Source organism: Cinclus cinclus, chromosome 10 (assembly GCF_963662255.1).
Source record: "Cinclus cinclus chromosome 10, bCinCin1.1, whole genome shotgun sequence".
In the NCBI taxonomy this organism is placed as follows: domain Eukaryota; kingdom Metazoa; phylum Chordata; class Aves; order Passeriformes; family Cinclidae; genus Cinclus; species Cinclus cinclus.
The window spans coordinates 9,585,748-9,599,951 of NC_085055.1; the positions used below are offsets into that span (position 1 = coordinate 9,585,748).

General features: G+C 52.7%; 1 protein-coding gene across 1 annotated transcript; it reads right to left on the bottom strand.

Moving 5' to 3' along the window:
• Nucleotides 1-3,091: 3,091 nt before the first annotated feature.
• Nucleotides 3,092-8,993, bottom strand: B3GNT7 (UDP-GlcNAc:betaGal beta-1,3-N-acetylglucosaminyltransferase 7). Its single transcript, XM_062498857.1, has 2 exons — nucleotides 8,583-8,993; nucleotides 3,092-4,292 (listed from the first exon to the last, which is right to left on the bottom strand). Exons 1-2 carry the CDS (start codon nucleotides 8,591-8,593, stop codon nucleotides 3,092-3,094), a joined length of 1,212 nt encoding a protein of 403 aa, XP_062354841.1. The 5' UTR covers nucleotides 8,594-8,993.
• Between the last annotated feature and the right edge of the window lie 5,211 nt (nucleotides 8,994-14,204).

Consider the following 14,204-nt stretch of genomic DNA (forward strand, 5'->3'; position numbering starts at 1 on the left):
GGGGAGGACGGGGAGCCCTCGGCCTGAGCCGCCCGCGCACGCCCGGACACGTGGCACACAAGGGCTTGTGACAACGTGGGGTCACGCTGGAGGGGGAAATGGGCAGGAGTATCCGTGAGTGCAGCCACTCAGCATTTACGTTTTGTCCACGCGTATGAAATTTTTGGTGCGCTGGAGAAGCCAGTCCCGGTGACAGTTGGCCCGGCCTGCCAAATATAGCGTGTCCTGGTCCCCTTTGCTGGCCTCTCTGCTCCCCAACACCGGGAGTGACCGAGCTGGGTGCCAGTCCTGGAAACTGAGCTCCCCCCTGGTGCCTAATAACCAAGGTGAGACCCACAGGTTCACCTGTGTCTTTTCTCCTCTTCACCCAGCCAGGTTCAAACCTCATGATCAGTGGTTGTGTTACCCCGTGGTGGTGCTTTGGCTGTGGAACTGAGCAAGGTCCTGCTGTGGGGAGGGTAACAGGGACAAGGGGTGCCTATCTCTTTCTGCGCTAGGAGAGAGTGCTCAACAAAAGGAGTGAGTTTCCAACCCTGCTGAGGTGGCTTTTGCCACAGAGGGTGACATGGGAAGCTCTTCCCTGCGGGGCACCAGGAGGATCTGAAGTTTAGTTTGAAATGGAGGTGGAAGACTGCCTGAAAGAGAGAAAATACCCACCAGCCTTGTTACCATGCCAGGTTCCACAGGGAAGCAGTGCCAAGCTGGAACAGGGCAGCTACAGTCCCCAGATGCCCATTCCAAGGAGTTAGTTTTGTCACTGTAGCTCCTTGCCAGGTTTTGTTCCCAGCAGAAACACACTAGTAATGACAAAACGTGAAGGCTTGTAGGATTTTTTTCTTCTTCCTTTAACCTTTATTTAGAAACTAGAGTATTCACCAAACTCTACAAGGTTTCTCTGTACAGGTCCCACCAGGTGAAGAACAACACTGAGAGATGTCTGCACACAGCCCTGGCTCACCGTACACATTACTACAGAGAGTGAGAGCTGACCCTGCATCCAGGATAAATGTACAGCCTAAAGTACTGTACCTGACATAAAATACGGAGCTATCAACTTGGCAAGTGTTTCTGAACTCACTCCTGCTGGAAGGAGGGAAGGGATGGGAAAAGGAAAGAGTTGTGTGCTGCCTAAGCCCAGTGGATACCAAAAATGCCCTCAGGACTCTGCCCTGTCGCTCCAGGGACTTGGTGCATTGTATATCCAATTTCACAGTATCACCACCAGCTGAGCCCTGGGCAGCACTGGCTCTTTTCTCTTCTTCCTCTTCAAATCTACATGTCATCTGAGCAGGGCCATTTTGAGAGTGGTGTGTGACTTGGAGTGTGGATGCCCTTTTTGACTGGTTTATGCCCTTTTTTAGTTTGTTTTCTAACCTGGGGAATGTACTTGGAGTAAATGAAACAGACCTGTTTCCAAAATGCATTAAGAAAAAGAGAGAAAGGAAAAAAAAAAGGCACTGCACAGGAGGACCTTTGAGGTAGTAAATTTTTTTTCCTTTCAACGTCTGGCACCAGAGAGGGAGCAAGGGCGTCTGTGCCCGTGTTTCACTGTGCATGGTCAGGGCCAGGGATGTGGCTGTGTGTGTCCACCCCCTGCAGGGACACTGCAGGGACATCTGGGCATGCCAGCCCTACACACAGGGACATCTGGGTGTGCAGAGCCTGTGCCAGGGAGCACGTGTGTGTGTGAGTGTGTGTGGCTTTTCACATTCCTGTGGCTTCGCTCATGCCTGCAGTCAGTGGCTGGAGAGCATCCGTGGCCCTTGTGTGGCCACATGTCTCTCTGTTGTGTGGTTTCCAGCAAGGTAGCCAGCCCAGGGCTCCCCTCAAGAGCTCATGGCCCTTTCAGCCCAAAGAAAAAAGGCCACATCTTGTGACACCATTCCCTGTCATGCTCCTGCATCTCAGCCTGTGGGATAAACACTGCAACAACCCTGAGAGGAGCAGATGTGTGAAACACCAGCTTTCCTTCATTTTGTCCCCTTGGTCTCTTGCTTCTCATGCCAGAGCAGGATCAATGTCTCCAACCTACCCTGGAGCATCACAGTTGCTGACAAACCAGGGCTGAACCCAAAGCAGCCACACACAGGGCCTTTGGGGCTGTTGTCCCCTGCAAGGTAAAGCCACAAGGGCAGCTGTGCAGCAGGGAGAGGGTCTCCCCACAGCACCCCCAGGATGCCCAAGAAGTAGAGTCCCAGTAGTGACAAATCCCTGAGGCACTCCAAGGAGGGCCATCAGTTTTCTTCACCGCTTCCTTGGCCACAAGCAAGGGCAGCTGGCCTAGTCTCTTTCCTGCCAGGAGGTACAAATCCCTGAGGAATTTCAGCTGGGTGCATTCCTCTGAGGACACGTGCAGTAAGGCTGCAGTGGGGCTGGGGAAGCAAGCACAGCCCAGGCTGGTGCTGGGAGCTACCACTGCCTGGGACCCCCTGACAGGGACAAGGACCGCAGTCCCCTGACTGCCTGAAACCCGAATGGGGCTGTTGAGAGCCAGCCTCAGAGAAGAGCCCCTTTCCCCAGCTGCTTATGGGGACACAGAGGACTTTGGTGGGGAGGAACCCAATGCACACAGGGTCAGTGTTACCAAAATCTTGCATGGAGGAGAAATTTGTGATAACAAAATCACATGATTTTTTAGTTGGGAGGGGCCAATGCACTTGTAATTGGTGGAACTCCCTTGGAGCAGCTTCCCTGGATAGCCAGACCCTGAACATCTCCAAAAAATACCAGTGCCACATCCCTCCCTGCCTCCCTCCACCCCTCCACTCCATCATGCTGCTGTGGAGGAGGTACCTAAAGCAGAGCACAAACCTCTTGGCCCTCTCAGTTTTGTGCTTGACTTGTCATGTTTTGATGGGTTTTTTCTCTTTTTCAGCAACCCCCAACCCAGCTGGAGATATGTGAACCACAATACAGTACAGGAACAAACACTATCGCAAACCCTGCCCACGAGTGCAACGTCTCTGCCCTCCTCACTCTGGAGGGCAGTGCCCCTGAAGGATTTGTGTGCCACCAGCAGAGGCTCACCCCACCCCAGAGCAGGGATCAGTTGTCCCAGCTCCTGCAGTCCCAGCTCTCCAGAGAGACCGAGCTAAAGGACATTGAGTTTTCTTGAGCATGTCAAGTTACTGTGGACCAAGTCCCACATTTGGAGCAACTCTGGAGGCAGCAGTTTATGAACCACCAACATACTCCGGTAAAAACATGGCTCCTTGTTCATCTTGCTGTTCTTGTTTTTCACAATGCCAAAAGTTTTGAAGCCCTCATGCCCAACAGGTGACACTTTAAGGACCTCCAAACACATCCCTAGGAAGACATCATCGATGGGGTACAGCTCCAGTGTCTCTGAGGCCTTATGCAGCCTCTTGGCCAGGGCTCCACCCATGATGAAGCCCCCACCCCCTGCATAGGGTGGGTAGATGTTTTTGTTGTAGAGGGCACTGGGGATGTAGTACTTGTTCTCCTTCTTACGGATTGGCCTGGCCTTGTAGAGGACATCCCCCACAAAGAGGTCCTCTCCTTCCTTCTTGTCCTCCAGGAACTCCAGGATATTGCTGGGACTCACGAACACATCGTCATCCCCTTTGAAGATGAAGTGGACATTGTCACAGTAGATGTCAACCCACTTCAGGAAATGGACTTCTTTGAGAGTGAGGTTGAAGAAGCTGTCCAGGAAATCCCACTGCAAGATGTCCCCATAGATGTGGTTCTCATAATCTAGCAGTTTCTGGTGGTTGGCTCTCTCCTCCTCCTTGGAGGCGGTGCCCAGCAAGAACAGTGTCCTGATCCTCTTGCCCTCCACCTCCTTCTCTTGGCCCCAGGTCCTCCGGATGGCCTCACGGCGGTCGTGCTGTGTGATGATGGACTTGACCACGATGAGCAGGTAGACATCCCCACTGCACTTCTCTGGGTGGTTGATCAGCATAGGGAAGTAGCGGCAGTGCCGATAGAGCAAGAACTGCTGGAAGTTGGGCTCCAGCCCTTTGAACCAATCCACCTTGCTGAAATTCTGATTGGCTGAGCAGTTGGTAGTGGTGACATCCCAGGATTTTGTTTGCTTTGCTGTCACAGTCTCCTCCTTCACAGGAGCTTTCTCCTTCTTGGTCTTCCAGAAAGTGCTGCTGATGGAGAAGGCGTTGTCTCTCTTCTGTGATTTCAAGGACTCTGAAGGGGGCAGTTCTTTCTGCTGCTGGCCCTGCATGAACTGGTTTGGGGCCATTCCACGCTGCAGCACTGTGACTGTAATGATCAGCAAGAAGGAGAGACAAACTGTTTTGTAGATGGTCTTCTTCCTAAAGGGAAGAGACAAGGGGTTAAGGAGAAGAAATGACAGGCTTCAAGAGGCTTTGTCTGCAAAAGCATTTCCTTGAGAGGTAATGGGATGCTCATAATCTGTGTTCCATCACCTTTTGAGGAGCATAAACCTCTAGGGAAGAGCTGTGGGACATCTCCATGCATACTCTTGTCAGCTGCATCCTGCTTGTGGGGTGGCCCTGGGGCCACACTTAACTGTAGGGATAGGCACAAGGTAATCTGGTAACCCCAGTGCTAAGATCAGGGAAGGGTTCACAGGAAAGATGAAAATGGGCTGAGAGGGAGAGAGAAGTCAGGATGACAGTTGCAGCAAGGCAGCTGTTTCAGAAGAAAGTCCCAAGGGAAACTGCTGTTTCAGCCATCTGAAAATTGCAGTTGAAGTTGACGACAAGAGCAGGAGGGAATTATCTTTTCCACAGAAGCCTTAGCTCCAAGACAGACATGCTGTCCATGCCCTACACTGGCATCAAAAGTTACACAGCAGAGTCAACATAAAACCAGCATTGCTGTTTCATTAAAAAAAACCCAAAAAACAAAAACAAAACAACAAACAAAAAAAACCTTCTTGAGTAAAATTTCACAGTTCACTGGGAAAGCCTACAACCACCTTGGAAACCAGTATTTCTGGGGGCACTCCTGGGCATTTTGGCAGCTCTTGGGTCCTGTTGCTTCCTTTGTGGTGATAAGGAGCAGCAGATGCAGGGCAGATTGGGTGGGCAGATTTTCCCAGCCTGTGACAAACCAGGTGTCTGCATGTCCAGGGTGTGCAGGGCATGAGTAGATCAAACCCAGCTCTTCCTGGGTCCATCTTGTTGCTTTGCTCTGCTGCAGACCTACAGCCCTGGGAAGCTGCTGGCTCATGGGACAAACTCCTTACAGGGGGCTTGAGCAGGATCCTCCTGAGGTCCTTGGGACTGCAGGAAGGCTGCACTTGGAGATTACTGATGCACAATTGCTCCCCAGCCTGCTTTTCCACACAGCTAAAGGTGGGTTTCTAATCCTACTGCCACAGAGGAAGGGAACTGCCCTCTCTACCCAGCTGTACAGTGTAGCTCCTGAGTGCTCAGCTTCCCTCCACAGCTTGCACATCTGCACCAACTCCCTCCTGCCTCAGTCCTGTGTTCCAGCTGCCTTGGGCCATCTCCCTGTGCAGATGAAGCTTCCAACAGTTTCCCAAGGGCACCCCCACCTCTGTCTGCTCTCACAGATGGTGCTTGGCAGTCCCTGGACCCCTTTTTCCTGCCACTGGGTTGTGGAGCTGACAGAGACAGATGTGGCTCTGGTGTTGGGACACCCCTCTGCCTGTCCTCTTAATGTCAGAAGCACATCCCAGCCTGGGTGACACCCACTGGAGACAGCCCTCAGTGCCCTGCTCCTGGCAGAACCAGAAAGATCCAGAATCATCTCTAGCAGGCAGATGCACCTTCACCTCAAGACAGTCCAGAAAAGGAGCTTGGGGCTGAAACCTGAAACATTTAACCCAAGTACTTTCCAGACAAAAAACCCAAAAAAAGCTATGAAACTCTCCAAGACCTGGAGGCTGGATTGTGATCAGAGCCACTGTGAAGCTGCTGGAGTTTTGCGCCTCGGGCTACACCGAAACAGCTGCTTGGTGGGACACCCCATATGTTGTCAGATTCCCCAGGGCAGAAGACAACACTGTGCTCAGGGATTCAACTCGCCCTGAAATGCAAGAATCCCAGATGGGAACCAGGAGCTTTCAGGAGATCCTGTCTCTGGCTTCTCCCTGAAGCACAAAGAACTTTCGAGCCTGACATTGTCGTGGGAAAACTGTGATCACTAGTGTGGACTGTGGGAGTGAGCGTGGAAATAAGTAATTAAGGATAAATTGATAGATATTCCTCATCCAGTATTATATGTGGCCACTCATCTGAGACTGATGAGGGAGCAGTTCTGATTAGATCTCACCATTCCCTTAACCCTCTCCAGCCCTGCCTGCACAGCTATTCTTACAAACCCTTCAGTTCCAATACAGCTTTACTCCAAGCACAGCCAAGCAATGTTTAAAACCTCTCATCCATACTTGGCACTGCTGCAGAAATACCCTGTCACCCCTGTATAGTAATTCCATTTGCATCAATTCCATTCCATTCCATCCCATCCCATCCTGTTCTGTCCCACCACATTATTGCACTCCCTGCCACCCAAGGACAACAGGTAATAAAATACCCAGCCTGAAGGATGGCCAAACGTCCCCCAGAAGCCAAAGGGCAGGGAATTACTGATGAAAATTTTTAAAATTTGCATAGGTAGGTAGGTCTATCACTAGCTGGCACAGATGGTCTCAGCCTTGTCAGACTCTGCCTAACAGAGAGGAACTGCACGGGTGCACTGACCCCCGTTAGTCTCCTTGGGTCCAGACAGAAGGTTCTGACCCAGGGCTGAGGGGACAACTCCAGCTTTTATTAAGTGGTAGAGCATTGAGTGGCCTGGGTATGTTTATAGGTAAGGTGTTACACAACAGCACAGAAACTTATTCTTCCTTCCTTCAGTGGACCTGGTTTCCCAATTCTCACCAGTGCGATTCCTGCTTTGTTACAAGAATCCATTTGGGATTTTTCCTACTGGTCTGACTGCAAACCTCAGGGTCCCGCCAGGTCCAGCAGGAGCCAGGAGCCCCACAGCCACCTCTGCCCTGTAGAAACCCTGTCCCTGCCTGAGCCACAACTGCAGGCAATTCCCACATCAAAGGGATTAGGGGGACAAAAGAGCAACAGTTGTCTTCTGATCGTCTTTCTGCCCTATGGTGTCCTCAGCTGGGAAGTACTTTTAGGTACGGGTGAAAAAGTAATTCCTGCTTTCTGGGGATGCATTGGCAAGGGAAGTGCTTTGGGTTTGTGCCATCGCAGAGAAGTGACCCCGCCAAGCCCCAGGACCCTTCTTTGGGACACAGTCCCCAGCCAGTCCCCACGGTTTCCCCAGGAGTTGGGGACACCCAGCACTACAGGGCCCAAGGGTGGCAGCCACCGGGGGAGCTCCCATAGGTGCCAGCCAGGTTTGTCTGCCCCAACTGCTGGTGTTGGTGCCACCAGGAAAGCTTTGAAAAGGTCTTCCTTTCACGTTCCTCCTCCTCCCTTTTATCCCCCAAGGAAACTTCAAAAGCCTCTCTGCGAGGTGGCTGCTCCACCAGGCAGTTAAACATAAACTCCAAGTTAGAGGTGGGCAGTATCCCTTTCAGGTGTTGATGCTCGAGGGAAGATGAGGCCCCGGGAGACAGGGGCTCTCTATCCCTATCCCTTCATTTTGGATTCACGTGAAAACCTCTTTGATCCGCCAGCGCCGTCTATTTATGTGATAGGGCCTATTTATGTGATATTTTTCCAGCCCCTCAATTAGACCCAGTCACTGGAGCCACCGCCAGCATAGAGTCGTGTCTGTTGGCAGTGCCAAGGATTTCGGGAGGGGGTCTTATGAAGGGGAAGATGCTGGACAGAAAGCACCTAAATGTCCCCAGAGATAGCCTGTGCAATAGCTGGGTACAAGCGCCAAGTGGGGCCGCGGTTCGCCGTGGGGTCCCCGGAGGCGCATCCCCTCCTCATTAAAAGCCGTCTGGTTTAAACACAAGGCGGTAAAAACACGATTCTGGGGAAGAAGCAAGAGCCGAAATCCAGGGTGTTGCCCCCGGTGAGGGCATGTGCCCCCAAGCTGGCGCTACCGTGGGACAGGGACCCCATCGGGCAGGGCTGGAAGCCCTGCTTTCCCTGGCCCCACCACACAAACCAGCTCTTTTCAGGGAAAAGCATCCCCAAGGATTGGGGGGCACCAACAGCCGCGCCTGCCCGTTGCCCCCACCCTGCCTCCTGCCGGGCCGGAGCTCCGGTGCCCCGGGATGGAGAGAAATTTGTGTCGGGAGCGGACCCCCAGAGAGCCTTTCCCGGGGTACCGCGGGCAGGGAGACCCCGCCTGGGGGCCCCGAAGAGCCGCGACGGCGGGAGGGTCGCTCTGGGATGGGGACAGACGGACAGGGGACAAATGACAGACTCCATCCTTAGTCGCTTCCCCATGCCCACCCTCCGTACCAGAGATGCCCTACCCCGGCCAGCCACCCCCGAGGCGACTTTTGAGAGGGACCCCATGCGGAGGGGACCTCGCAGTCCCCCGGCTCCGGGCAGGACCCAACGTCGGGACGGCGGTGCCGGGCAGCGGGAGCAGAGGACACGGGACGGCGAACATAGGGATACCGGGACTCGGTGCGGGAGCGGAGTGGGAGCAGGGCTCGGGCTCTGCGCTTCGCGGAGATCACTCACCACTGGAACATGCTGGGAGTGGGACGGGGCGGCCGCTCCGCTGCTGGCCGGGCTGCCCGCGGTCCGGGCGCTTCTCTCTGCGCTCTTCCTCCTCCTCTTCTTTTTTCTTTTTTTTTTTTCCTCCCTACTTTTTCTCTCTTCCCTCCCCTCTCTTCCGAGGTGGAGCCTAGAGATGGATGGCAGAGCAGGTAGGTTAACTCTTGCCCTGCCCCTCTGTCCCGTCCCCCCTGCCCGCCCCAGCAGACAGACACCTCCCCAGTGCTCCCAGGGCAAGGAGATTAAGGGTGATACCCGACCCTCCCCGTTGCTGGTGGGACACTCGCCCGAATCTGGGAACTCGGGGGCGTCCTAGTCCAGCTCCTCGTGTACTGTGCTCTCTCTGGGGTGCATTAGCTCTGCCCCAGAGTCTTTAATGCACCTCCTGGGCTCCCCACCTCTACTGGCACCCATCCTTCCCCCACGACCCACATCTCACTCAGGGTCCACACTTTATCAAGGACCAATACTCTGCCCAGGATACCAATCTCACCAGGCATCCACACTGTCCAGGACTCACACATTTTCTGGGACCCAAAGCTCACCTGGTGGTGCAGGGAGTTGACAGGGAGTTGCTGCAGCAGGAAGGTGCCTGCTCCAGCATGCTGTGACCTCTCATGGGTCAAATTTTCAATAGCACCACAGGCAGGTGAGGTGTCCCTCCAAACTGTTCCTTCAGCTCTGGTTCAGATGCAGTTTCACTAGCATTCCTGCTACAGCCATATCAGCATGGGACATGCCATTGCCCATTAGGCAGATTAAAGACCTTCCTTTCCTTTTAAATGTAACATTGCAGTTGCAGGTGTTTTTCAGCCATAAAAATCAGTCCCTGTAATTTCTGATATCTCCCTCTTCTGTCACCTTCCCAATCCCACCAGCTGCTCATGTCCACTATGAAGCCAGGCTGGGAAGCCTGCAGGAAATTTGTAATGTTTCCTTTCCTGTCCAGCAGATATATCTCAGTCCCTTTCTGAACAGTTCCTCTGCATTTTTCATGAGTGATGAGATTCAGGGTCTCCTACAGCTCTCACAGTCCCCTGGACACAGTGAGCTTCTCATGGGAAAGGCTCTTCTTTCCAATACTGGACATACAGAGGGACCCACACAACCTCTGCTACTCAATGAGCACCAAGAAAACTCCACGTCCAACTCAGTTTGGGGAGGAAGATTGCATTGCTTTCTCCAGGTCTGTTTCTCCCTCCTTATCTCATCGATTTCCCAGGTGCCCTGCAGCAAAAGCTCCCCAGGAAACATTGCCTGAACGGGCTGCACCAGCTCTACAGCATCCCATGTCCTTATCATCACCAAAAGTCCATACATACCTTCCCTGATTCCTTTTCAGCCTGTTCCCAGTGCCTATAGGAAAGTTTGTATTTGCTGCACTAATGACCCCAAGAAAATCATGGCCATGAGATTTATTGAGCATCAGCTTGACCAGAACAGCCTGTAAGAAGGACCCACCTCATCCTTGCAGCACAAGAGATCGTAGGTACATGCCAGCTCATGGCTGGGAATTCACCCCACTCTGAAAAGAGTGTCTCACATTGGAGGAGGACCCCACTGGAGAACGGCCTTTGCACAAACAAGCAGGAAGGGACGTGACCAGGAAAACCCTGAGAGTACAACAACCATTTCATCCTTGCAATTTGCCCTGGTACCATGATGGGGAGCTGCAGCCTGGGGTGACTGCTGCCATTCCAGGGCACCCAGCAGCTGTGGGTGTGTGACAGTGTCCCGAGGCCCGGCTGTGGTTCATCTTGAAGGCTGTGCCGCTCCTGTGTGGAAGTGGCACTGCTGCAGGGTAAGGAGGGCTCCTGACAGCCTGGGGCAGGGAGCTGTGCCAGCCCTGCTCCCGGCATCCCGCCTCTCCGACAGCTGCTTCCGTGCAGGAAAGCTGTAGGGTCACAAGCACAGGACTTCCCGGATTATTCCATGTTGCTGTGTAGGGTTTTGGCTCAAATAATCCCCTACCTCCCCCTGTGTGAGAAGATGCACACCTCACTGCATGAGAGCACTGCAGGCCTGGGGTGTGATGGCTGTACAAAGCTTTACCTCTGATAATCGTTAAAGGTTCAAATCCTGTCAGGTCTGGGGCATCTGATGCCTGGGATAAACACAGTCCTGGGCATCCCTGGCACCACCTGCTCCTGTTTCAAGGATGAACCTGAAAATGAAGCAGAATTGTTTATGATTTTTTTCATTGTTACACAGAAAAGTTTAGGACAAAGCCAAGTTTTCAGCTCTTCAGATTTGCCCTGGGAAAGCAGAAAAGCAGCAGGAATAACAAAATCCATCTGAAAGGATTTCTTTATAAAAGTCTTACTCCACACACATTCCATTTGCCTCTTACCAGCACCTAGCAAGAACAGGTTTCACATGAGCAGCCACAACCATTCTGCTGAGAATGAAACACATAGAAGAGAAACCTGAATATTTTTATTCACCCCAGCAGATTCAGCCAACGGCATATCCCTGCTATTCCTGCCCAGTCCTGCTTTCAGCAAAGCAGCTGAATCTGTAGCCCTGCCCCTCCTTCTCTGCACCCATCACCTGTATTTCTTAGGTCTGAGCCATTAGACTGAAATTTGGAGGCACCAGGTGCCTTTTTGGCACTGTGGTCAGAGCTGCAGATTTCTGGATAAGTGCTCTTGGGTAGCAGGTGCTGCTTGGGCATAGAAAAGCCAAGTTCCTCTGCCTTGCACAACACCAGTGACATTTGAGGTGTGCCAGGCCACTGCAGCCCTGGGAAAGCTGGCAGGGCACCTGTGAGGAATAGCATTTGGACACACTGTTGTTGCATTGCACTGGGATGTAGAAAGGAAGGCAACGCACGGATCTTCCTGGGTGATACCCAAGTGACAGCCAGGGTGACACAAGCTCCTGCTGGCATCTCCACATCTGATGGCTCCTGGGACCCATTGGAAGAGACCCAGTCCCAGTGCCACACACTCACCTCCACCCAAGCATTATTTCAACTGGTGGCACTGCTGGAGATGGGAAGGGGCAACCTGTGGGGGCAACAAAGCTTTGGAGCTGATATCAAACAGGGCTCCAGGACATTGCCTGGGTTAAGGGAAAGGACGAGGACTGGTGTGATGCCCAAGTGGCTCATTTAGATGTTCTCAAAGAGAACCACAATGTTTTTTTTTTTTTCAAGAATCCTTTTTTAATTTCAAGGTGGACCTGAACTAAAATGTTTAATTTTTAAAAAATAGTACAAAGAAAGAAGTGAGCTTTTTATATAAAGTAAAAAAAAGTACATTTTTATGTCATCCCAGAAGACTGGCTAGTGGCAGATTGACCCAACCAGTGTTTTCCCACTAATGGTTTGGAATTTGTTTCACTGGGGAAAGCTGCACTGGTTTCTTTGATATGGTTTTTTTTTTTTTTTTTTTTTGGTGTGAGTGTTGTTTTCTGATTTATTTTCATTCAAGCAAATTATACACACACAGAAAAAAACTCTCACTTCTTCTTCCAGGAACTCTCGCACCTCCTGACCACTTGTGCCAACACTGTGGTCCCTGGGCTGGGTTTCCCACACAAGCCAAGGTCCCGTTGCCCTGTGGAGACACACAAACCAGCCCTCTCCTCTCCAAGTCTCTGAGTGCCTGGAGCAGGACCAAGGGCTCAGCCTGACCTGAGACCAGCTCCACAGGGTGGTCACAATTTTAGGTTTTTCTTTGTTAAACCACTCACCTGTGATGTACCCTGGAGCAGGGAGGGAGGTCAAGGCTGCAATTTGTTTGGCTGAACCAGACTCGCACCACATCAAGACTTTGCACGCACTCAGGAGCAAACATCCTGGATGTGATAGGACAGGGAAAGTTCCTTTCTCCTTCCATGTTTGTTTTCTAAGCACCTTTCATGATGCTGTGGTAAAGAGCAACCCTGTGAGACTCGCCCATCACCGCAGCTCTCACGTGGAATACTGGGAGCTGTGACTGGGACCGGCTCTGCCTCAGTCCCAGGGAAGGTTCCCCAGGCAGGTAGGATTAATTATTAACCTGATTTATTGCTGTGTCTTGGAAGGTGGAGCAGACGTCATGGACCAGTCTGACGTGGAAAGACATCCACCCCCACAGAAAGCTCCCTGTGCTTGCCCATGCTAACAGAGCCATAAACCAGACCCCAGGTGGGGGTGAGTTATTTTACTCATTAACCCTGGTGCCCCATGGCTGTTTCCTTCCCAGCACCTCTGCCAGAGTGGGACCATGCTGGCTCCCAGGATGCAGGAGGAGGTTCTCTGCCTTCCCACAGCCAGCTGCTGCATCCCACTCCATCAGCCTTGGCATCTCACACACAGAAACACTGGGGGCTGCTGAAACACCTTGAGCCATAGCTGAAAGCCACACCCTCTGTCCTGCCTGGAATCAACACTCTGGGATTTGCACTATTTCTTAAAAAAATATGGGAGGAGTGTAAGTTGCTTTGCAGGGTGGTGGCTGGGCCAGCCCCTGATGCTCCAAGCTTCCGTTGCCCTTTGCAACAGCAACCAACTGTGGGATGCAGCTGGGGCTGGCAGGGAAGTGCTGTCCTGGTCATTGTGCCGGGAGCCACAGGACAGGGAAGGTGGAAGCACTCTGCAAACCTGGATGACCAAATCCCAGGCCCAGACCCACTCAAAGGTTTATGTCCTTGGGCTGCCCCTTCCTCATTTTCCCAGAAACAAGGCCCCCTCCAGCCTCAGGGCTGCTGCCCAGTGAGGATACTGCCTTCTCTTCCATGGGATTTAAACTCCTGGGACACCTGGAGTGTGTCCTGGGGAGCCCTGTGTGGCTGTGCTGTTGCTTTAAAACAGCAGCTGGATCCAGCTGTGACTGCACGTAACCCTCACTGCAGCCTTGCCCAGGCCTTTTATGCATTTTCCAGTGGTTCCAGAGGCGCTTGGCGGCAGCGCACAGGGGAAACCGGACTCACTCGCTGCTGGCGAGCAGAATGGGAGGGGAAAGGGAAAACATTTCCCTTCCCAGAGGGACAGAGGGAGCCCAGCGCTGGAGCTTGGGCAGCAGGCGCAGAGGGGGCACACTCTGGGGCATGATACACAGTCTGAAGCTGGACACAGTGAGCCACAGGCCCTGGCTTGTCTCTCCCAGTCCAGCGTGCCCCAGCGAGAGGTGCAGACCCCAGCGTGCCTCAGTTTCCATTGTGCAGAAAGCCCCAGGTCTGGGTTTTTCCTGAGATCCTGTGGTAGAATGGCATCCAGGCACTGAAAAACACAAGCCTGTGAGGACATAAGATGGAGAAATTTTAGGGGATATGAATGTGTGATTTGAGGTGGGAGACACTCTCATGCTGCCCAAACCCAGATAGGAAGAAGGAGGATGGGGTGCTTGGCCTTGGGAACGGAAAGACCTATCCCGGTGCTGAAGGACAATTGCTCCCATCCTAGACCCTACAAAAGGTAGAGAAGAAGAAATCAGGAGTGTTGGAAAAGCAGTGCCATGCCAGCAGTGAGATCAGGAGCCCTGCCTGTAGAGATGCTCCTGCTCATCGCAGGGACCACGGGCCTGTCCTGCCCAGACTTTGCCATCCTAACTGTTCTGCCATGCCAGCTACAGGCACAGCCTGAGGTAAAGCCCTGGATGG